We start from the raw sequence: 26125 nt of genomic DNA, 5'->3' as shown, positions 1-26125 counted from the left end.
ATCCGGTGTTCTGTGTGATTTTCTCCAGGATATTCGTCTCGAAGCACATTAAAGGCATCTGCTGCTAATTCAGACAATTTACAAGTTTCCCCTAGCGCAGTGGAAAAATGTAAACCTGTGACCAATCTTCCCTGGTGTCACAGCCCAGACATATACCACCGGCACCAAGGATATGTACTCCAGTAAGTGAGCGCGTAACAGAAGTCCTGAAATTCTATCACATATCTATCTGTCTTTTCTTTTTTACAGTCCTTTTCTTTTTTTTCTTGTCTTGTCTTTTTTCCGTCTTTTCTTTTGCCTTGTCTTTTTTTCCTTGTCTTTTTTCCGTCTTTTATTTTTCTACTGTCTTTTTTTGTCTTTCCTTTTTTTACTGTATTTTCTTTTTTCCTCTATTTTTTCTGTCTTTTTTTACTGCATTTTCTTTTTTCCTGTATATTTTTTGTCTTTTTTTACTGTATTTTCTTTTTTACTGTACTTTTTCCTGTCTTTTTTTCCTTTCTTTTCCCTTTATTTTCTTTTTTTCTGTCTTTTCTTTCTTTTTTCCTGTCTTTTTTCGAGTCTTTTCTTTTTCTTCCTGTATTTTCTCTTATTTCCTGTGTAGGTTTTTTTCCATCTTTCCTTTCTTTTCTTTTTCCCTTTTTTTCTGTCTTTTTTTTCTGCCGTTATCCCTGTCAATTATTTTTCTCCTGTCTTTTTTTTCTTTTTTTGTACTGTATTTTCTCTTTTTCCTGTCTTTTTTCCTGTCTTTTCCTTTTTCCCTTTATTTTCTTTTTTCTTGTCTTTTCTTTTTTCCAGTCTTTTCTTTTTTTCCTGTATTTTCTCTTATTTCCTCTGTAGTCTATTTTCCATCTTTCCTTTTTTCCTTTCTTTTCTTTTTCCCTTTTTTTCTGTCGTTATCCCTGTCAATCAATTTTCTCCTGTCTTTTTTCTTTTTTTTACTGTATTCTCTTTTTCCTGTCTTTTTTTCCTGCCTTTTTTCTTTCCCTGTATTTTCTTTGTTTCTTATCTTTTCTCTTTTTCCCCTTTTTTCCCCATCTTTTCTTTTTTCCCATCATTTCTTTTTTCTACTCTTTCTTTCACTATCTTGTCTTTTCTTTTCTTTCCTTTCCTGTCTTTTCTTTTCTGTCTTTTTTTTTCCGTCTTTTTCGTCTGCCTTTTTGCTTTTTTCTCTATTTTATTTATTATGTCTCAGGAGTGATTCATTTCATCTCATCATTTCTTTAGGTTTCTTATGGAGAAGCAAGCAAGTGAACTCATTCATCTAGAACATATTTTGCTTACAGAGGAAATAAGTCAAATCTGGAACTTTTATGAATCGTATAAAGTAAAAGTGAATATATTATCTCTGATACCTAAAGAGAAAATGGCTCAGGTTGTTATGTAATATAAATGTGGAAGTTGATTGTAGTGTTATAGCTTTCATCAGTAGATTATGAATGGCTTATGTGCAGCAGACTGGCACTGAATGCTCACATTGTAATGTACTGCAATGCATTCGGTATACTGCCATGCTACTAGCAAGTTCCTTGCAATGCGCTCTCATTTTTGTGTGGCCTCTGAGCAAATATTCACAGGAGAGGGCATTAAATCTTCTTTATGACCGTGAAATCACATACATTGGTCACATGGATTTCTGTGTGTAATTTCAGTGTTCCTACATAGCGACGTTGCGAGGGGGAAAGCCACAGGGATGGTTGCCCAGGGTGCAAAATTTTTAGGGGTTCCAAAATTTAAAAGAAAAATTTCAATTTTTCTTTCCACTAATAAGAAGTAGCGATGCTGAAGCCAAAGCTGGGCGGGTGCCTGGGATCTCTGGGCGAGCACCACTTTGAACTGTATTGGCATCAGCATGACGTCAGTACTTTGGGAACCAGTGGTGGAGCAGGGAGACGTAGGCTTCCTGCTCCACCACTCTCGGTCTTGCAGGCTGCAGTACAAAAAGTCATTAGAGTCTATGCACACATGCCGCAATGACATCCTTCCATTACACCCCCTCAATGTATAGGTGAGAGGAGGACTTGATTACTTGGATTGGCTGAGTATAAACTTTGAGACTGAGGCCACGTTGATGTCTTGATAATATGATTATGATATCGTGATGACATGCATCACAATCCTTTTTTCATAATTGATTTTTTGATGATGTCAGAGCGAAAACATAATGGTTTCATTATTATATCATTATATCATAATGATTTCTTGATGATGTCATGATGATCGTATTATGACTTCTTTATGAAGTCATCGTTATGTCTTTTTGATTTGATGATTTGATAATCATGATCTAATGTGATGCATTCATATTATCATAAAGTAACGATGTCAGTACTATGTCATGCTGATGTCATAGTGATATATTTATGATATCATGATGATGTCATTACAATTTCATGATGTCATAATGATTTCAGGATGATATGATGATGTCATCATTATTTCTTTGTGTTGTTATAATGATGTCATAATGATTATCTCATACCGCTCTGTTCTGCATTATGTCTTCTAAGCTCCATGGTAAGAAGGACCAAGAACTAAATCAAAACGTTCATTGGGACAAACTCATACTGGAACTGAGTGACGTCCACAGGACTGCTCTGAAGGCGCTGCACGAGAAGCATCGGGAGGAGGTGAAGAGTATGGGACTAAACCCAGATGTGGTCATACCCACAAGCTACTTCCACAGAGATGTCAAAGAATCCATATTGCAACTGGCCCTGGAGATGCAATCAGTCTACCACCAAGTATCTCACGACAGTGCCCAGGTACAATGATGAAGTATCACAGAAGACTCGGGCTCTCTGGTGACGCCTTGTTAGAATTATTATATTAATCTGCTCATCTTTAATGCTTGGTAAAATACTGTATGTATTGCATAGATCAACACCGCAGATGTGCTGGTAAATGCGGTGACAGTACTCGAAGAGACCATGATTTTTTGATCTTCTGGGAAACAATGATTCTGGCTGTTTAACTGTTGAGCGATTGTGCTCAGATAATGTCTCGGATGTTGTAGTTTTGCGTGCTCGTATATTATGTTCGAGACCCTGCAGCTGCATGACTTGCGGCTGTTAGACAGCCTCAGCACGTGTAGGGATTGCCTGTTTGTTAGGAAATTCCCACATGTGTTGAGGTTGTTGAACTGCTGCAAAACAAGCAGCTGCAGGGACTCGAACATAATATACAAGCACGCCAAAATGTATCCAAAATTTGGATTTGCCTGAATTTCAGCAAAATAGTGGCCACAGGTTGCTTTGTTGTCAGAATTGGAATAAACATATACTCCTTCTTCTTCTGCCCGACCCATACCTCTTCTTCCACCACTGATACTACAATCGGCTCCTATGCCTTCTCTCTTTTGCTTCTGAGCCTTTGGAGTTGCCCTTCTTCGCTAGGTTCCTTGCTGTCACGCGTGGTGCAATGCACCCCAGTGATGATTTCTGGCAGATACAATTCACACTGGGTTTATTCTTTATTTCTGTTCTTTTATTACTGTACATTTTTATGTGTAAAATGCACTATATTTTGTTTCATAAAATGATGATGAAAGATGGCAGAGGTGCTCTGGGTCTGCTAAGTCCCATCATCTATGACACCTAACAATCATGTGATTGACGATGATCCTATTCACCCCATTGTGCTCGTTAAGTCCTTGTAGCCTGAAAAATAGAAGACAAGGTGGTGATCGATTTCTCTTAAAGGTCCCCTATCTGACAACTAGGACCTGATATGCTCCCGATAGATTACAAAAGGGTTAATGCAATTATGTCACATAATAAAAGTTTCCCTACTTCTCACTGCCGAGCTCTGATCTTGGCAATTTTTTTCAGATGCCATAACCCTATGAACATTGACAGCCACCATTCCCGGTACTATTGCAGAGGATCATTCCCAGATAAGGCAGGTCCACCATTTGTGGTTCTTTCCTCTTGGTGGTTAGCAGAATAGCACTGTCCGGGCATCCATAGCATAAGATCGTGTTTGGACAGGACAGTCTTATGTTCTCCTGCAGTGGTAACATGTGTGCAAAAGTCTTTTTTATGTGACGGGAAGACATTTCAATTGCATTATAGTAAAGTGATTGATACATAACTGTATATTACGATGTCAGAGATTATGCATTTTTTGCATTTTGTAGGGGGTGTCATCAGCAGAAGCTAAATCAGTAATAAATGACAAAGACTCCCAGCATCTGCTGTTCCACACCTTAGCTGCCAAGCTCGTCAGACAGGAGCTCCTGCTACAGATCCATATGTACAACATCCTCGATGCCTACAGTAAGATACAGGTAACTTTGCAGGAAAAATGTGAAGGGATTTTGTAATGTAGAAAGGCCGTGAAAAACATGTTATTCGTTTCATTCCTCGGCCATGATGGTTCCCGTTCTTTTCTCTCTGCTGCCAAACACTTGCCATCTAACCACGTGACTGCTGCAGCCTGACCGAGCCTTAGCAGTTAACCCAGTATGACTAGCACAAGAACGTGGAAATCAGTGATTGGCTACATTGGTCATGTGGTTAGATGGCACATGATCAAGAAGAGATGAGACAATATCACGAAAATCATTTCTGGAAGATTTAACTAAAATTTGGTCTAAATTGAAAATGTTTTATATGATCTGAGGCCTCTCCAGAACCCAAAGCATAATAAATGGGCCGGGAAAGGGTTTAAAGATGATTAAAGATTATACTCAATTACCATTGGTCCACCCCTTGCCTGTCCTGCCCCCGAAATTCCCTGGACAGCTCTTCACTTCCTTTGTAGCAGTCTCAGGCCAGATACTCTGGCGCAGTGGTCTGCGGGGGATTTTATGGCGACCATGGTGTGCATTTCGGCTTTTGCCCCTCACTTTAGGGCTAGTTAGACTCAAGATTTGGACTGAACATTTATCTGAAGACCAAATCAATGTGGAAATGGGACCAGGTTGGGTCTGCAGTGACACCACAGCTCAGGAGTGGTCCTAGGACAAATCAGTATAATGTTTTATTATTTTTTATTCGTTATAGTGTAATTAAACCATTCTAATATTTTAACATATTTCATTGCCCCTGTAATAAATAGATAAATGGGGGTTCGAGTCCCAATTGCTCAACCCCCGCCCACGTTTCCATTTGCCTTCCCTAGATGAGCACAGCTCAACAGACAGGAGCACACAGCTCAACAGACAGGAGCACACAGCTCAACAGACAGGAGCACACAGCTCAACAGACAGGAGCACACAGCTCAGCAGACAGGAGCACACAGCTCAGCAGACAGGAGCACACAGCTCAGCAGACAGGAGCACACAGCTCAGCAGACAGGAGCACAGAGCTCAGCAGACGGGAGTACACGGCTCCTGGCTGAGCAGTCACACAGAGCTAGGATCAAATGTAAGGGGATGCAAATGCTTTGTAACCTATGCTGCCTGCTTGTGCACATAGGCAGGAGCTGTGTACTCCTGTCTCCTGTCAGGTAGATAAAGTCCCAGACCCCCCACAGATCTGATTGTAATTACAAGGGCAGTGAAATATGTAGAAATATCAAACAGGTTTTAGATATTCTCTAATCTCTTCCCAACCCTCTAAAGGATCCAGCAAAAATCAAGTGCAAATGTAATCCTGAAATATTTGGATGCTGACAAATACAAAATTTTCTCGAGATTTGCAATGAATTGTTTCTCTCATCTCTAGTTGCAGGTAGGTACATAGATAGGTAGATCGTGTGGAGCAACAAAATCACAGACACCCCTTTAGCACACTCTATGGGGAGGGGAGTGTAGACAGAACAACTCCTTTTCTCAGGGTATCTGCTTGCAAGTTCCTGGTGGGCTGTCCTCTAATTGTCTAACTGAGCCAAAGAAAAACCATGAAAAGCAAAACAGTTCTGCTTGGAGAGATTTTATTCAGATACAAAGGAAACATCAATATATTTTACAAACAACGTTTTGGGTACATTAACCCTTCTTCGGGGAAATGTGTAGATTATGAAAAGGCTACGAAAGACCATAAGGAAGTTGTCATCCATTCAGGGAATGATTGAGAATGAGATCTCCACTATGGTCTATCAGATCCTTCTAAGGAACCCACCTGTAATAACTACCTACCAACACTTACCCTTGAGGAAGAGTACAATATAACCGAAACGTTGCCTATAAAATATATGTTATCATCTTTGGATCTATGAGCAGAATTAGCACGCTGTTCTTCTTTGTTTAAACCCCTACAAAATGTGAGCTACTGTGGAATATGCTCAACATGGTGGCAATTTCCACTCTTGGAAGCAAGTTCCAGTTTTCCCAAAGGCTACATTCATCAATAAGTGGCCTGCCCTGATAAAGGATGAAAATGGTGCTAGGTTTCCAGGTGTAACTATGAAGTTTTGTCCAATTTTTCCAAAAGTTTAAGAAAAAGTGGCACAGGGACTTGCTAAATCTTAAGAAGTTATGTCTATATGTATGCAGTAATGCCTATACACTAAGATCCCGATTCATCAAACAGTTTAGGCCAGAATTCGCAATTTTTATGCAACTCGATTTATGCCAGTCTCGACTAGCTTTGCCAAGTTTTGGTAACATGGACAGAGCTTAGCCATGAGGGGGCTTGGAAAAATGTCTAATAATTTATGCCACAAAAGTGGCGTAAATTACACTAGAAATTGTGGCAGTGACTTAATGGCAATTGAGAGATGCACCTAAATCATTCAGAGCTGCACACTCCTAAATTAATTTACTGCATCTTTACTCCAGTGTTCCCTTCATGGAGACTGGTGGGCAAACCGCCGGTGTTGATGAATCGGGAATTATGTCTTTACGGTAATGCCTATACACTATATAGGATGTCTCCCCATTCTTAGGACACCACAGGACTTCTAACGTGTTATTTTCCTAAATTGCAACCAGACTGACAACTGCGTTCCGGAAATAAAGAAGGCGCTTTGTAAGATGAACCTTAGGCCCAGTTATGGAAAATCCGCTGCCGAAGAAGCTGCAAAAAGGATGGAGAAGCAGCACATAGAAAAGATCATCATTTTCCTAAAGAAATCCTTTAAAGACCAGCAGAACCAGATGTCACTAAATGAGATGCAAACTCAACTGAAGGAAGAACACAGCGCATTAACAGAGCAGCTGGTAAGCTCAGTGTCCGTGCCCGGTGATCACCGGTGTTCACTTATATCCATTTATACTGTATGCATTGCTTTACTTATAGGGGATGTACTAAGACTAATATTTCACATCCAGTCTTAAACATAAGCCCCCCTGGTGTAAGATGCATTACATTTATAAAGAGGAGAACATTTCTTAATGCATTTGCCACATTTTGGCCAGTCGGTGCCACAGGAACTAAAATCTTAGCCAGTTATGTGTTGGCATATATTTCCACTTCATTCTACCCCATTTTTTAACCTAAATAATAGTGACTATTATGTCTCTAGACACTACAAATCCTCACCTTTTAGAAAGATTGCCAAAGTTGTGTCAGATTAAAAAGTAGCCTGAAGTGAATCACTTTCTTGTGATTCACTTCAGGTTTGCAAGTAGCTCAGCGTGCTCCCACATGTTGAGCTTCCTAGGCCTATATAATGTATCTCAACACATACATTTGTGTCTTGGTATTAAGGCTTTCAGCTTGTCTGTGCACAGTTCCCTTTTGCGGTCTCCAGGACATCTCCTGCCTGCCTGTGGCTTCGAGGCCTTCAGTTACATATCAGCCTGTGCGTCCAGGATATCTTCTGTTCGCCTGTGCCTTCCAGTACCTCTGCTACTTGTCTGCAGTATCCCAGAAGTATCCATTCTGCTTGCAACTTACAGTACCTCTGCAACCTGTCTGCGGTCTTCCAGGACCTTTACTATGTGTACGCCTGTGACTTTCAGGATACCTCCTGTCCACCTGCAGCTTACAGAACCTCTGCTACTTGACTGCGGTGTACATAATGTCTCCTGTCTGCCTGTGGCTTCCAGTACCTCCTACTTCCGGCCTACAGTACCTCTGTAATCTGTCTGCAGTATCCAGGATGTCTCGTGACTGCCTGCGGCTTCCAGTCTTTGCTTACTTGTCTGCCTATGGCTTTCAGCACTTCAATTACCTGTCTGCCACTGGCCTACTGTACCTCTACAACCTGCCTGCGATCTCCAGGATGTCTCCTGGCCCCCTGCGGCTTCCAGTCCCTCAGTTACTTGCCTGCCTACTGCTTTCAGTACCTCTGCTAACTGTCTCCTGTCTGCTGTCTTTTTCCTGTATGCCTCACCCATCTGTTTCACTGAGTGAGCCCTTGACACAGACCCACTCTTTGCCAGTATTTCTTGGTGGCAACTGATGGAGGTCTCTGTGGCTAGTTCTAAGTACTAATGTACAGGATCTGCTGGGGTGGCATTGTGGTTGTAACTGTTTTTTAGGTGGACATCGGGGTTGATGGTGGTGCCTAAGTATTAAAAGAAAGGACACCTTCCATATTTTACTATGGCTTTGTGAGTACTTTACTTATTGTCTTAACAAAGTCTCTGACTTATACTAGAAATATTATTTTTGATATCTTCTTAGCTACAAGAAGAAAATACCATATGGCTGCAGGACATGTCAATGTGTCCAGACACCAAGAGCCATATAGACCATGCTGTATGCTTTGTCCTATCTCAGAGGCACTTCCGCCAGGCCGTAGTCCTTCTCCAAGACATTTTCAAGGCCCAACAAAGGAATGAGCATGATAACAGTGTTGTCGCAGTGAGTACTCAAGACAAGTGCAGTTGTACATGTGGACTATGGAGAAACTCCATTAAAGAGACCACACATTTTTAGACCTCTCCCCTGGCATGGTGTGCACATAAAACATAACTTACATATCCAAAAGCCCTCACTGCTGTCCTAGAGACTGACATCATCTCTTCTCTGACCATGTGAGTCTTCGGAAGTACAGTATGTATACTTGGGGTCACTTGCTTCCTAAATGCAGAGTTCCTAAATAGTTTATATTGAAAATGTTTTTTCTATTTTGTTGATGTGCTGCAGAGCATATGTAATTCATTCTTCTACCATCAGTACTTTTCAGAAATGTTACTAATCCACTAATCCATCAGTGCTCCTCCTCCCATTTCTGATGGCTCTCTCTTAATAGCATCAGGGAGAGGGCAGTACCCATATCTCGAGTGTAGAGGGGAGAAAGCATCTACATTCTTAAAGAGGGCAGATAGAACAGGCTACAGATAGGGAGGAAAGTAAGTAAAGGGGAAATCAGTGCAGGAAATAAGCTGTATAGATATACACTCACTGGCCACTTTATTAGGTACACCTGTCCAACTGTGTGTTAAGACTTAATTTCTAATCAGCCAATCACATGGCGGCAACTCAGTGCATTTAGGCATGTAGACATGGTCAAGACAATCTCCTGCAGTTCAAACCGAGCATCAGTATGGGGAAGAAAGGTGATTTGAGTGCCTTTGAACGTGGCATGATTGTTGGTGCCAGAAGGGCTGGTCTGAGTATTTCAGAAACTGCTGATCTACTGGGATTTTCACGCACAACCATCTCTGGGGTTTACAGAGAATGGTCCGAAAAAGAAAAAAAATCCAGTGAGCGGCAGTTCTGTGGCCGGAAATGCCTTGTTGATGCCAGAGGTCAGAGGAGAATGGGCATACTGGTTCGAGCTGATAGAAAGGCAACAGTGACTCAAATTGCCACCCGTTACAACCAAGGTAGGCAGAAGAGCATCTCTGAACGCACAGTGCGTCGAACTTTGAGGCAGATGGGCTACAGCAGCAGAAGACCACACTGGGTACCACTCCTCTCAGCTAAGAACAGGAAACTGAGGCTACAATTTGCACAAGCTCATCGAAATTGGACAGTAGAAGATTGGAAAAACGTTGCCTGGTCTGATGAGTCTCGATTTCTGCTGCGACATTCGGATGGTAGGGTCAGAATTTGGCGTAAACAACATGAAAGCATGGTTCCATCCAGCCTTGTATCAACGGTTCAGGCTGGTGGTGGTGGTGTCATGGTGTGGGGAATTTTTTCTTGGCACTCTTTGGGCCCCTTGGTACCAATTGAGCATCGTTGCAACGCAACAGCCTACCTGAGTATTGTTGCTGACCATGTCCATCCCTTTATGACCACAATGTACCCAACATCTGATGGCTACTTTCAGCAGGATAATGCGCCATGTCATAAAGCTCGAATCATCTCAGATTGGTTTCTTGAACATGACAATGAGTTCACTGTACTCAAATGGCCTCCTCAGTCACCAGATCTCAATCCAATAGAGCATCTTTGGGATGTGGTGGAACGGGAGATTCGCATCAGGGATGTGCAGCCGACAAATCTGCGCCAACTGTGTGATGCCATCATGTCAATATGGTCCAAAATCTCTGAGGAATGCTTCCAGCACCTTGTTGAATCTCTGCCACGAAGAATTGAGGCAGTTCTGAAGGCAAAAGGGGGTCCAACCCGTTACTAGCATGGTGTACCTAATAAAGTGGCCAGTGAGTGTATATGAGATATTGAAGACGAGACCACTCTAAATACATAAAGAGCTCACATCCAGCCTTTATTTCTGAGAGATACAGTCCATCAAGAGGTACACCTGAAACTTGGATCAGGCTGCAAACTGTGTATCAAAGGGTCTGAAAATAAATGAAGGAATGAAAATTGCAGACTAAAACTTAGTGTAAATGTATTAACTAAAGGTAACCACTAACATATGTAAAAAATTATTTTTACATGTCAAAGGTGCCCATAACCTTTAAGGCAAACTATTTTTCTCCTTACTGCTAGACATCACTGTAAACCAAAAGGCACCAGGAGTGCCGCCATAATGCTCTGCGGTGTCCACAGAGACTTTATGTATATAATTGTATAACACTTAATTTTCAAGGGTCAAGAAGAAATTCTCAATCTATTCAACAACAAAACAGAAGCCAAATTGTTACTCACAGATCTGCAGCAGGTGATAAAGAGAATACGGCTAAGAGAGCGCCACCTAGGAGAGATCGCTGGCAGCCTGAAAGAGTTCTGCTCTGACAAGGTATCTATCGCTTTATCCCGCAGAGTTCATTCTCGTTCTCGTTCCATTACGTTGCTTTTTCTAATTTGCACAATTTCATCTGAGGTCCGAGGTTCTTCCCAAAAAGGTTTGGGCCAGACTGACAAGATCTCTTTAAGATCCAACAAGTTGTCTTTTTAGGGATTTACAGGATACCATTATGTAGACCCATAGAAGTGAATGGAGCAGTGATTGCGCCTGCATATTACCACTACATAAATCCATAGAAGTGAAGGGAGCAGTGGTCACACATGCACACTACTACACAGACCAATATAAGAGAATGGAACAGTGGCCACACATACTCACTACCACTACATAGACCTATAAAAGTTAATAAAGCGGTGATAAGGTATGTGCACTGTAACTATGTAGACTCATAGAAGAGAATGGAGCAGTGGTCACCATTCACAATACCATTATGCAAACCCATAGAAGTGAAAGGAGCAGTGGTCACCATGCACAATACCACTATGTAAACCCATAGAAGTGAATGGAGAAGTGGTTACAATACGCATTATCACTAGTTAGACCCACTGAAGTGAATGGAGTGGTGGTCACACATGCTCACTACTACATAGACCAGTAGAGGTGAATGGAGCAGTGGTCACACATGCGCACTACCACTACATAGACCCGAACACAAACAGAAAACACAGAATGACAAATGTGCAGAAATATTCTGCAGTAACAAATATGACAATAATCAGCAAGTGCTGGTAAAAAGATGGCAACAAATACAGGGTATTGTCACCCCTCTCTTGTGTGACATGCACATAAAGAGCTGTCTTACACCACGTGCCCATACTAGGAAGCGCCTGTCTGAATCCTGCTCATTTAGACACTGTTCATATGTTCAGGTTTTAAATACATTAGATAGGGACTGCTCCATTAAGGGTTACCTTGACGAGGTGGAGTAGCTTGGTATACATTTTTTTGCAAAAAAACGTATCGACTAAATACCCTGTATTTGTTGGCATCTTTTTACCAGCACTTGCTGATTATTGTCATATTTGTTACTGCAGGGTATTTCTGCACATTTGTCATTCTGTGTTTTCTGTTTGTGTTCCAGTCAGTGGATGGTGTGAACACTGTCCAACCGACTTGTTCACATTTGTGCATGTCACATGTGTTTTTAATCACTACATAGACCCATAGACGTGAATGGAGCAGTGATCACTCATGCACAGTACCATTACCTTGATCCACAGAAGTGAATGAATCAGTAGTCACGCCTGCGCATTACCACAACATAGATACATACATAGATACACAGAAGTATCTATGTGAGTAACAGTATAGAAGGTTACGAATAACATAATATTATAGGTAGATGATTGACCCAGCTTAGGGGAAGGAATTTTTTTCCCTATGGAGAAAATTGGCTTCTACTCTGTGGGTTTTTTGCCTTCCCCAGGATCAACAATGCAGAACAGCTGCACTAAAAATAGGCTGAACTAGATGGTCATAAGGTCTTCCTTCAGCCTTCAAAACTATGTAACTATGATTAGAGCAGTGGTCAAACATATGCACTACCACTACATAGACCCATAGAAGTGAATGGAGTGATGATCACACATACGCACTACCACTACATACAGTTGTGGCCAAAAGTATTGATACCCCTGCAATTCTGAATGTAGTATATATGTAGTATGTATATATGTTGTATGAATGTAGTATATATGTAGTATGCAGTATGTATGTATGTATGTATGTTGTATGAATGTAGTATATATGTATTATGTAGTATGTATGTATGCTGTATGAATGTAGTATGTATGTATGTATGTTGTATGAATGTAGTATATATGTAGTATGTATTATGTAGTATGTATGTATGCTGTATGAATGTAGTATATATGTAGTATGTATGTATTATGTAGTATGTATGCTGTATGAATGTAGTATATGTGTAGTATGTATGTATGTTGTATGAATGTAGTATATATGAAGTATGTATGTAGTATGTAGAATGTATGTATGTTGTATGAATGTTGTATATATGTAGTATGTATGTAGTATGTTCAGCATGGAGAAAAGAAAGAAGACCAAAGAACTGTCTGAGGACTTGAGAAACCAAATTGAGAGGAAGCATGAGCAATCTCAAGGCTACAAGTCCATCTCCAAAGACCTGAATGTTCCTGTGTCTACCGTGCGCAGTGTCATCAAGAAGTTTAAAGCCCATGGCACTGTGGCTAACCTCCCTAGATGTGGACGGAAAAGAAAAATTGACAAGAGATTTCAACGCAAGATTGTGCGGATGTTGGATAAAGAACCTCGACTAACATCCAAACAAGTTCAAGCTGCCCTGCAGTCCGAGGGTACAACAGTGTCAACCCGTACTATCCGTCGGCGTCTGAATGAAAAGGGACTGTATGGTAGGAGACCCAGGAAGACCCCACTTCTTACCCCGAGACATAAAAAAGCCAGGCTGGAGTTTGCCAAAACTTACCTGAAAAAAACTAAAACGTTTTGGAAGAATGTTCTCTTGTCAGATGAGACAAAAGTAGAGCTTTTTGGGCAAAGGCATCAACATAGAGTTTACAGGAGAAAAAAGAGGCATTCAAAGAAAAGAACACAGTCCCTACAGTCAAACATGGCGGAGGTTCCCTGATATTTTGGGGTTGCTTTGCTGCCTCAGGCACTGGACTGCTTGACCGTGTGCATGGCATTATGAAGTCAGAAGACTACCAACAAATTTTACAGCATATTGTAGGGCCCAGTGTGAGAAAGCTGGGTCTCCCTCAGAGGTCATGGGTCTTCCAGCAGGACAATGACCCAAAACACACTTCAAAAAGCACTAGAAAATGGTTTGAGAGAAAGCACTGGAGACTGCTACGGTGGCCAGCAATGAGTCCAGACCGGAATCCCATAGAACACCTGTGGAGAGATCTAAAAATGGCAGTTTGGAGAAGGCACCCTTCAAATATCAGGGACCTGGAGCAGTTTGCCAAAGAAGAATGGTCTAAAATTCCAGCAGAGCATTGTAAGAAACTCATTGATGGTTACCGGAAGCGGTTGGTCGCAGTTATTTTGGCTAAAGTTTGTGCAACCAAGTATTAGGCTGAGGGTGCCAATACTTTTGTCTGGCCCATTTTTGGAGTTTTCTGTGAAATGATCAATGTTTTTCTTTTTGCTTCATTCTCTTTTGTGTTTTTTCATTTATGACAAATTAAATGAAGATAATAATACCAAAGAATTTGTGTTTGCAATCATTTTCAGAAAGAAACTGAGTATTATCTGACAGAATTGCAGGGGTGTCAATACTTTTGGCCACAACTGTAGATCCATAGAAGTGAATGGAGAGGTGATCACGCATGCGCACTACCACTACATAGACCCATAGACGTGAATGGAGCAATGAGCACTACCACTGCATACACACAGGGGACTTTTGGACCCCGTTATCATTTTCAGTGGGAATCCCGGTGGTCAGATCCCTTGCGGTGATTTTTTTTTTTCCCTTGCGGCGATACGATTATCATTTATCCTGCGGATGAGAAACACATGAGAAATGTTCTCCTGCATGAAGACGCTCATTACATCCACATTTCGCAGGTTCACATCCTTTCATGTGTGGAAGAAGCTCATTATTTGGAATATGAACTTCAAGCCTTCGTAAAACAGCAACTACAGAGCCTAAAGGAAGAACTGGAAGAATGTTCTCAGCTGGAGCGGCAGGTAAATATGTGGCCGTAAATCATGTGTCACAGCTCAGAGCGGTCCTAATACAAGGCACATTCTTCAGGACCTGCTCCTGGACTTCAGTCCATTCACAGATTACAGGCTGCCTTCTGTAGAAGTCTGTAGTTTGCTAATAAACATGGATTTATCATACTCTGAGTCATTCTATACTATGTGTCTGTGTCAGCCCAGTCATAATGTGAACGGCAACCTGTTGGCCAACAATCACTGATGTGTCAGAGACCATCGATGTGTAGAAAGTGGGGAATCGGGTAGAGAGGGTGCAACATCTTTAAGGGGCTGGTTGTTGGTAAACATTTATATCGAATGCATCTATGATATATCCTCCCAGAATCTAAGTTAGAAATGACCACATAGAGCGAAATCTTTTATTGTAGATTGATTTTTTGTATTTTATTTTGAAGTCGGTTGTAGAGGAAAAAAAATCTCTAAAAGGTTTACAGGAAAAGCAAGCAGAGATAGAACAAGCCCACAGAAAGCAGATCTCTGAAGAGAATCTTAAGCTCCAGGACCAGCTGGAACGTGGAGAACTCAATGGATGGATGAAGCAGGTATTGTAGTATTTGCCTTGTTGGCTGTTACGACCTGCTGCAAACATGATGAATGGGCAGCCAGACAGCTGCTTCCTCATTGGCAATGGCCTCCAGCTAACTAATATTCTTGGGTTTGCGATTGCAGTCGCCTTTTCATACCCCACCAAAGATTTTCTATAGTGTTCAACTCCGTTGACTGTGATGGCCGTTCCAGACTCTTTCAAGACCTCTGAAACCAAGCCTCGGTGGGTTGTGTGAGGTGTATTTGGGGTCATTGTGATGTTACAAGATCCAATGATGACCAAGATGCTGCGTTTTTGCAGAAGGCATGGCATTTCTCCTATGATTTTCTCACAATTGATTGAATGTATCTTGACTTTCAGATCCTGCAGGTATTCAGAACCAGAGGAAGCAAAGTAGCCTCAGTGAGCCACCACCATACTTCACTGTAGATATCAACAACTCACAACCATGTTTCACTGTAGGCATCAATAAGTCACCACTATGCTTCACTGTAGGCATCAACGAGCCACTGCCATGCTTCACTGTAGACATCAATAAGCCACCACCATACTTTACTATAGGCATTATCCAGCCACAACCATATTTCAGTGTTGCCATCACTGAGCTACTGCCATGCTTCACTAATATAAAGAAAATTCTCCAAAGAAGCATTTTTAGTCCATTACTGTAAATACAAGAATTATGCCTCATGTAGTCTCAATCAACAGAGATGACTCCCACTAAATTGGAAAGAAATAAGAGAATGCTGGTTTCCAGATCTATCTAAAGCAGTGCAAAATTTTATTGACAAAAAACAGACACATATAGAGTAACAGAACAATCATGATAGTATAATAAAAAGGCAATAAATGAATGCCCGGAGCCCACTGAAACAGACAAATCAGCAACAAATAAATTTTGTTATCATGTGAAAAGCACTCAGGCCCTTTGTAAGGGAAACGAATTAGTGCAGGTAAAAAGTGCTGGGGAATCTGCACTGAAAAGAGTTCATCCACAAAAGTATATTGCATTAGACCCTGGCAGTATGAATCTATAATGATGTGGCAATGAGTATGACCCCCACTGATATCTAATTCGCCCCCCGAGGAAGCAGTATTTTCACCGCGAAACACGTGTTTATTGCCTTTTTTTATATTATCATGATTGTTCTGTTACTCTATATGTGCCTGTTTTTTGTCAATAAAATTTTGCACTGCTTTAGATAGATCTGGACTCCAGCATTCTCTTGCCATGCTTCACTGCAGACATCAACAAACCACAATCATGCTTCACTGTAGGCATCAATGAGCCACAGCCATGCTTCATGATAGGCAACAACAAGCCACAACTATGCTTCACTGTAGGCATCACCGAATCACCACCATGCTTAACTGTAGGCATCAACAAGCCACCAGCATGCTTCACTATAGATATCAACAAGCCACCGCCATGCTGTACTGTAGGCATCAATGAGCCGCCTCCGCACTTCCTTGTAGGCATCACCGAGCCACCGCCAAACTTCATTGTAGTCATCAACGAACCACCATTATGCTTCACTGTAGGTACCACCATGCTTCATTGTAGGCTTGAACAAGCCCTCACTATGTTATATGTCTTACTGTGCAAACTGATATCTCAGAACCTGCCAAATCTGATGCAGGTCTTTTGCAGTTACTCAAGAATTTCTGACCACCTGCCTCCTCAGGAATCTGGTGGCAACCAGTGACAGCATCCTCTTTATCTCACTTCCAGGTCATGTAGCCAGTGCTCCAATAACTATGAACTTGTGACCTCTGTTTAGTTTAGGAACATTATATCTTTGTATCTTTTTGCATACTCTCCATTGTTTGTGCAAAGAAATAATCTCTTAATGTTAAACAACTCAAAAAAATTTGTGACCAAGAGGCCATTGCCAATGAAGGTTCCTCAGGAACGCTGATGTCTGGCTGTTATGACCTGCTGCAAATGTCTGATGCATGGCCAGAGGGGTTCTATTAAGTACTAAAAATGTTTTATCATGAAAGGGTGAATAATTCTGAAATCGTAGTTGTCAGTAAACATGGCATTTTGCCATTAAATTGTTCTGGTTTGATTGAAAGCAGCAGAAAGTATGTAAATGTAGACAGATGGATATACAGTATATGAGATCAATATAAGATAAATATTTAATACAGACTGTTATTATGGAAATAATTCAGTTTAAAATTCATGTATTCAATATTGGCAGATATCTTTGCTCACAGGCTGCTGCACTATTGATAGATGAATAGAGAGATGAAAAGATATAAGATTGTTTCCCCTCCCCTTTGTCCGTATACGTCACAGAAACTCATTAGAGAACACGATGAAACAATCGCATTTCTAGAAAAAAATCTTCAGCAAGACCTGGAGAAGCTGAATGTAAAATTAGAAGAAGAGCTGAGGATTAAGGAGAGACTTGTAAATGTCGACCGGCGCCATCAAAACTTGGAGACAGATACACCAACAACAGGGAAGATGAACCTGCCAAACAATGACCAGAAGATCCTGTCCTTAATGACCGACCGTAAGTATTTCTTTTTATTTTTAACTAAAACTTTAAAAACAACAAGATATCTACCAAGTGACAGTCTATGGTCTTAATTCTCCAAGTACTGTTACACATCCTACTGGCGTGTCTGTTAGTAAATATTTGCATTTCCCATAACATAGCATAAACAATACAAATATTTGCTAAAGCAGTGGCTGTAGACTACCAACATGGCTGATGCTTTATTAAATAATTGCATTTAAAACCCAGTACCAGGCATCAACAAGCTATCACGATTCTTCACTGTAGACATCACAGAGCCACCACCATGCTTCACTGTCTGCAGCATTGAGCCACCACCATGCTTCTTTGTAGGCATCAACAAGCCACCACCATGATTCACAGTAGGCATCAACAAGATACCATCAAGCTTCATTGTAGGCATCAATGAGCCACCACCATGCTTCACTGTAGACATCACTGAGCCACCACCATGCTTCACTGTCTGCATTATGGAGCCACCACCACACTTCTCTGTAGGCATCAACAAGCCACCACCATGATTCACAGTAGGCATCAACATGCTACCATCTTTCTTCACTGTAGGCATCAGTGAACCACCACCGTGCTTCACTGTAGGCATCACCGAGCCACCACCATACTTAACTGCAGGCATCACCGAGCCACCATCATGTTTCACTGTAGGCATCAACAAGCCACCACCATGTGGTCTTCCAAGTTTTTATATCATTCCTACATTTCCTAGATGCTGAAAAACTGTTTTCCAAAATTAGTATATCATGGAAAGTACAAATATTCACTAACACAGACACGTCAGTAGGGTATGTACTGTTATTTGAATTTCAACCCTGCGAACCTCCTCCTACCTGCCGCAATCTCCGGTGCCTCTTCTGATTAGTATCGGCTCAGCATGATGTCATTCGTGTGTCACACCGCAACCATGACATTGCACCAAACCACTGATGAGGAGAGACAGCGAGGATGCCATTAATTTGAAGGAGATTTGCAGCCCTCTTGTCTGGTGGCCAAGGACTACCGACGTCTCTGCAGAACCAGAGTCCTGCATACCATTGTGCCCTACTCTTAATGAATTATCTCATTATGTTCCTTCATGTTCTAGATATAAATATATTCCATCAAACAGAACAAATTGCAGCAGCGAGGACAACATTTCTGGGCCCCTACTTGTTCTCATCCTTGCTTCCTCCAGGTACAATAGCGTTACATTGTATCCCTATACACGGAAAGCTCTGAAATCCTTTTATATTGTAAGAATCGCATTCTTTTCATTAAACCTTCACAGTCTTTTTGCAATTTTACCTAATGATCAGTTTGAACAAGTGTCATGTCAGACACTGTTCGCACCAGGGTGTCCGGCAGACAGCGGTAATACCCCATCCTACCACTTGGTTCTCAGCGGCGCTGGTTGGTCTTCTGATCCGGCTTGGATTGGGTTAACCAAGTTGTCATTCTGGCTGAGGGCTTAGCCACGCCCTCTGTCTTAAAATTGTCCTGCGTGACTATGGGCGTCGCAGACTATAGCTCTTGCCTTGTGCTAGCGATACTGGTCTAGAGTGGTGGTCTAAGGAGCATACGGTTTCTGATGTAGTATATTCCGTTGTTGCCATTTTGCCTCCCTGTGTTGTATTTTTTGGTTGCCCTTGCACATTATTGTATTCTCCTGTGTGTGCGCGGTGTGGTGCGTTTCCTTTATCCCTGTCCATACTTATTTGTGGGGTCTGGTGTTTGGTCTCCTCACTGGGTGGAGGGTGGTGGGTTCAGCTTAGGGCTGGACAGGAGACAAGGACAGGGTGAAGGCCCAGGCAGGCACACCTTCAGTGTAAACCCTGGGTTGAGGGACAGACAGGGTTTCCCCTAGTCTGAGGGACACCGCAGGGGCCCCGAGGTTTCAGCCTAAAGTTACCTAGGCTTTCCATGACAACAAGAAGGTGAAATGCTGTTGAAGGATCTTATGGTGCTTTATTTTATCTGAACTATGGTTCTCGCCTGAAACCTTTATCTCTCTTCTCTATCAACTCCTAAACTGATTTATGATCGCATCAAAGCAGGGGTGTAACAATTGTGGATGCAGGGGCTACAATCGTACTCTGGTGTCCTGGAACCTAGGAAGGTTCAGAAGGTTAATTTGGCCTATATTAGAAGACTGTGATAGCTGGGGTCCCTCTTGGAGATTTTTCATTGGGACCTTAAAGCATTTGCTTCAACTTTTCATGTAGTCATAAATTTGCTTAGAAGATGGTTCAGGAGAAGAGAGAGACAAGAGTTGCAGACCTGAAAACGAGATCACTGACGGATGCGCTGGTAACTCATTCTACAGTTTGCTATGTACAGTGATAAATAGAGGATATAGAAGACAAAGGGCCTAATTCATTAACACTTGTGTTCTATACATTCGTCTTAATTAAGGGGCGTGTGGGGAAATGGGGGGGGGGGGTCGGCGGGCGCCCAAATCCTCTAGCCAGAACCACATGGACCAGGGATCATCCCACCTAACGCCCGCTCTCCCGTTAACGTGGGCATAACGCTACTCAGACAACGCAGGGTGAGGATAAAACTGTGGCAGTGCTTTATTGAACCACAATACAGGCAGATAATACATAGAACAGTCCCAGCAAAATTCCCCAAGATGGTGCACATTACAGAGTCTCACCCTTCTGCTGACCCGCGAGGATAATGGCAGATGTTACCTCAGAGCTACTAGGGTCGGCTACCTCACCTGTGTTGCACACAGAGAGGAGGTAATGACAAGCGTAGGGAGATGACAGTCCATAGAGTCCATACAAGGTCCAAAGCCAGTTGACACGAGAGCTACCGCCTGGCTTATCCGATCTCCATGGAGCTAGGTGACCAGCGTGTCCCAATCCTGGCTTTCCCCAAACGTATTCATGGTTCAGCGATGTTCATTGGAGCAGATCTGTATCCTTCCAATCGGAGCCGAAAACCTCTAGGTTGTTTCTTATAGAATTATAGATTCTTGGCTCTCAAGTATATATGTAAAAACTCAGGAGGGCACTACTGAATAAGATATGCGGATCAACCAGCAGTCAGTATAAACACAAACTGAGAAAACGGAGAAAAAGCTACTGACCAAAATGCAGGGATCACTGCAAAATTACAAATTTTATTGGTAACAAAAAGACAACATCCATGTAAAAACATTTAAAAAGTCATACAATGACATGAAACTATCACAAAGGCTTATAATAAAGCCCAAAAAGCTCCCTCCAGTAAGTGGACATACATAAAAAGGCTCTAGAATATATCACATACAATAGCATACCTGCAATGAAGAAGTGGTCAGAGATGTAATACTAAACATAATGATCCATTGAATAATCCATCCAAATAGACTATGGTACAATAATGAATGCAAGTAATAACAAATATATGCAACTGAGCCATGAAAATAAACACCATAGGGTACTAAGCATAGATGTAAAGTATAGCAATCATGGTGTAGCCAAGAGGTTAAAATGACCAAGATTAAATCCTGCCTGCATAATCCCTATGTAATGCCACTTACAAAGGGGGAGCTTGTGGAGCACCATACGCGTATCACACACCAAAAGGTGGCTTCATCAGAGGCTAGAGAGTCAGTTTGTTACACTTGTTTAACCCCTTCACTACCAAGGGTGGTTTGCACGTTAACTACCGGGCCAATTTTTACAATTCTGACCACTGTCCCTTTATGAGGTAATAACTCTGAAACGCTTCCATGGATCCCGGTGATTCTGACAATGTTTCTCGTGACATATTGTACTTCATGTTAGTGGTAAAATTTCATTCATATAACTTGCGTTTATTTGTGAGAAAAACGGAAATTTGGCGAAAATTTTGAAAATTCCGCAATTTTCCAACTTTGAATTTTTATGCCCTTAAATCACAGAGATATGGCACACAAAAAAGTTAATAAGTAACATTTGCCACATGTTTACTTTACATCAGCACAATTTTGGAACAAAATTTTTTATTTGTTAGTAAGATATAAGGGTTAAAAGTTGACCAGCGATCTCTCATTTTTGCAACACCGTTTTATTTTTACGGACCACATCACATTTGAAGCCACTTTGAGGGGTCTATATGATAGAACATACCCCAAAGTGACACCATTCTAAAAACTGCACCCCTTAAGGTGCTTAAAACCACATTCAAGGAGTTTATTAACCCTTCAGGTGCGTCACAGGAATTTTTTGAATATTTAAAAAAAAAATAACATTTCACTTTTTTTCACAAAAAAAATTACTTCAGGTTCAATTTTTTTTATTTTACCAAGTGTAACAGGAGAAATTGGACTGCAAAAATTATTGTGCAATTTGTCCTGAGCACGCTGATACCTGATATGTGGGGGGGAACCACTGTTTCAGCGCATGGCAGAGCACAGAAGGGAAGGAGCGCCGTTTGACTTTTTCAATGCAAAATTGGCTGGAATTCTGATTGGACGCCATGTCGCGTTTGGAGAGCCCCTGATGTACCTAAACAGTGGAAATCCCCCACAAGTGACCCCATTTTTGAAACTAGACCCCCCAAGGAACTTATCTAGATATGTGGTGAGAACTTTGAACCCACAAGGGCTTCACAGAAGTTTATAATGTACAGCGGTACAATTAAAAAATCATATTTTTTCCACAAAATGATCTTTTCACCCCCAATTTTTATTTCCCCAAGGGTAACAGGACCCTAAAAGTTATTGTGCAATTTGTCCTGAGTACGCTGATACCCCATATGTGGGTGTAAATGACTATTTGGGCACATGCAGAGCTCGAAAGGCAAGCAGCGCCATTTGACTTTTTTGGCTGGAATTGAGATCGGACACCATGTCGCGTTTGGAAAGCCCCTGATGTACCAAAACAGTGGAAACCCCCCACAATTGACCCCATTTTGGAAACTAGACCCCCCAAGGAACTTATCTAGATGTGTGGTGAGAACTTTGAACCCCCAAGTGCTTCACAGAAGTTTATAACGCCCAGGCTTGAAAATAACAAAAAAAATTTTTTTCCACAAAAATGATATTTTTGCCCCAAAATTTTTATTTTCCTAAGGGCAACAGGAGAAATTGGACCACAAAAGTTGTTTTGCAAATTGTCCTGAGTAGGCTGATACCCCATATGAAGGGGTAAAACACTGTTTGGGTGCATGGCAGAGCTTGGAAGGGAAGGAGCACCATTTGACTTTTTCAACGCAGAATTGGCTGGAATTGAGATCAGACGCCATGTTGCGTTTGGAGAGCACCTGATGTGCGCAAATAGTGGAAACCCCCAATTCTAACCCTAACCCTAACCCTAGCCCTAGCCCTAACCCTAACCCTAACCCTAGCCCTAGCCCTAACCCTAATGGGAAAATGGAAATAAATACATTTTTTTAATTTTATTATTTTTCCCTAACTAAGGGGGTGATAACGGGGGGTTTGATTTACTATTTATGGCGGTTTTTATGTTTGGCAGCTGTCGCACACTAAAAGACGCTTTTTAGTGTAAAAATAGTTTTTGCATCACCACATATTGAGAGCTATAATTTTTCCATATTTTGACCCACCGAGTCATGTGAGGTCTTATTTTTTGCGGGACGAGTTGTCGCTTTTATTGGTATCATGTTCGGGCACGTGACATTTTTTGATCGCTTTTTATTTCGTTTTTTGGGACGCAGAATGAACAAAAACCAGCGTTTCATGAATTTCTTTTGGGTGGTGCGTTTACGCCGTTCCGGGTGCGGTAAAATTTATAAGGTGGTTTTATTCTTCGGGTCAGTACGGTTACAGCGATACCTCATTTAGTTCGTTTTTTATGTTTTGGCGCTTTTATGCAATGAAAACAATTTTATATAAAAAATAATTATTTTTGCATCACTTTATTCTGCGAGCTATAACTTTTTTATTTTTGCGCTGATGATGCTGTATGGCAGCTCGTTTTTTGCAGGACAAGATGAAGTTTTCAGCGGTACCATGGATATTTATATGCGTCTTTTTGATCGCGCGTTATTGCACTTTTTGTTCGGCGGTATGATAATAAATCATTATTTTTTGCTTCGTTTTTTATTTTTATTTTTTAAGGGGTTCGCTTAAGGGGTTAAATATTGGGACAGTTTTATAGGGCGGGTCGTTACGGACAAGGCGATACCAAATATGTGTACTTTTATTGTTTTTTTTTTTTTTTATTTCCAAAAAATGAATTTATTGGGGAATATTTTTTTTTTTTTAATTTATTTAGCGATTTTTTTTTTATTATTATTTTAACACTTTTTTTTAATTTTTTTTTACTTTATTACAATGTCCCAGGGGGGACATAACTGTCCTGTGACAGATCGCTGATCTGTCACATCACAGATCACTGTGACAGATCAGCGCTTTGCAGGCACTGAGGAAGCCAGCTTCCTGCAGGCCCCCGGAGGTCCCCGTCGCCATATTGGATCAGGGGACCTGCAGGAAAGGAGCCCTCCGCAGCAGCGCTGCACATTGCGCTGCCGTGGGGGGCTCAGGGAAGCAAGGAGGGAGCCCCCTCCCTGCCGATGCTTCCCTTTAACCCCCGGTACACCGCGATCGTGTTTGATCGCGGTGTGCAAGGGGTTAACGTGTCGGGGGCGGTCCACATGATAATTAGCTGACACTCGGCCGCGATCAGCGGCGCTCACCACGTGGGCGCCGCTGATCGCGATGACGTAATATTCCGTCCATGGTAATTAGGTCCATGGTCACATGGACGGAATATTACGTCAATTGTAGGTAAGGGGTTAAATATGCTAAACAATCAGTACATATGTGCGGCAGCTGCAGCGACGTACCCAATTAGCTGCAATGGAGGCCTGGATACACATGCACTCCAGAGGAAAGAGAATAATCCATGACTCACAAGTTATTTCTGGGTTTGGAGCAGTGTGACGAAACACTACACACTGCGCAGGTGCAGACAGGAATGACTCATCATCACATAATACATAGTGAATTCCAGGTTTGGAGCAGTGTGAACGTCACACCGCCCACTGCACCAATGCAAACAAAGTAACGGAATACAAAAAGGTTGTGTGACGTAATGAATGCCAAATGCGCAAGCGCGGTAGGCGCAAGATAAGATAAGCGCGATTCCACTGTGTGCCATGTCATTTAGCATATAAGCGGGCATACCTAAACATATAAGTGAATAAAGTACATCAAAGGGAAACATATGCTATAATAAATCCCCATATGTAGGCGCCGTGGCACTGATTATCACAGTCTCAACAAATGGAAATTTCACAAAGTGTAAAAATGAGCGCAACTAATACAGACTATGCACCCATAGCCAAGTAAAGATATACAATCCTCCCAGCCCGCGGACACACAGCCCTTACAGAGTATATGGCTATATGCAATGTCAGATCGCACTATGCTAAACGCACCAACTAAACACAGTATAAGGCTGGAGTCACACACAACCATTAAAAAATCGGTCCCATTTTAACGGTACGAAATCGCACAAAGAATTCTTGGCCAGATATCCGTCTGTCATCCCATTTTCCGGCAAGGAACCAATTTTAATCGCATCTAAGCATCAAATTGACATCCAATGCCAATGCCTGATGCCATATCCCGTAGACCTGGAGAAGTTGTGCGATTTAATCGCAAGTCACACGTTTCGTGCGTTTTCCATGCGTTTTTTTATCGCATCCATAGACTTGCATTGGGGAATCCAATCCGAAAATCGGTGACAATCGCAGCATGCTGCGATTGTCTCGGTCCGAGGATCGGATGCGATAAAAAATCGCATGATGTGAGCTGCCCCATAGAATAACATGGGTTCGAATGCAATGCGATTTTTTATTGCATTGCATTCGACCGTTTTAATCGCTAGTGTGACCCCGGCCTAATACTGGTAACGGAATTGGGTCAAATTTAGTGTTGCAAGCACAAAGGGAACAAACAATATACCATTTTAAATCCACTGATTGAATAAGATAGTATTGAAACAGGCCAGAAAAATCAAGCCTGTGCAGACAAAAAAAAAAAAAACTAATCAGATAGTATATACTGATTTCCGGGTTAGGCCAAAAAAGTTGTGTAACACAGTAAATATCAAATGTGCCAGCGCGGTCTCAGTAATAAATGACACATAGATGCAGAAAAAAAAAACAAAAAAAAACATTCTACTATATAACCTGTCATTTAGCATGTGTGCAGGCATACCTATAAATGAATATAGGGCATCAAAGGGAGACATATGATATACTAAATCCCCATATGTAAGCTCCGCGACACTGATTATCACAATCTCAACAAGTAGATATTATAAAACATACAAAATGAGCGCAACTGATACAAAACTGTGTACCATATCAATAGATACTATATAGATGCAAG

At 41.6% G+C, this 26125-nt stretch overlaps 1 protein-coding gene across 4 annotated transcripts in view; it reads left to right on the top strand.

Annotated features, from left to right (window-relative positions):
• Positions 1-26125, top strand: part of LOC141097767 (uncharacterized) — a 61204-nt gene that overhangs the window by 5848 nt on the left and 29231 nt on the right. For all 4 annotated transcript variants that reach the window (XM_073585163.1, XM_073585162.1, XM_073585161.1 and 1 more), the window contains exons 5-15: positions 29-182; positions 1225-1372; positions 2508-2762; positions 4136-4285; positions 6875-7102; positions 8514-8693; positions 10837-10986; positions 14566-14688; positions 15117-15263; positions 17574-17793; positions 18899-18988. In XM_073585163.1, the coding sequence (XP_073441264.1) occupies positions 29-182; positions 1225-1372; positions 2508-2762; positions 4136-4285; positions 6875-7102; positions 8514-8693; positions 10837-10986; positions 14566-14688; positions 15117-15263; positions 17574-17793; positions 18899-18988 (1845 nt within the window). The remainder of the gene's footprint in view (positions 1-28; positions 183-1224; positions 1373-2507; positions 2763-4135; positions 4286-6874; positions 7103-8513; positions 8694-10836; positions 10987-14565; positions 14689-15116; positions 15264-17573; positions 17794-18898; positions 18989-26125) is intronic.

The sequence above is a fragment of the Dendrobates tinctorius genome, unplaced genomic scaffold (genome assembly GCF_039654945.1).
Source record: "Dendrobates tinctorius isolate UK_male_01 unplaced genomic scaffold, ASM3965494v1 ptg000086l, whole genome shotgun sequence".
NCBI lineage: Eukaryota > Metazoa > Chordata > Amphibia > Anura > Dendrobatidae > Dendrobates > Dendrobates tinctorius.
Note: the sequence above shows the minus strand (reverse complement) of the source record. Positions and strands in the feature narration are given on the sequence as shown.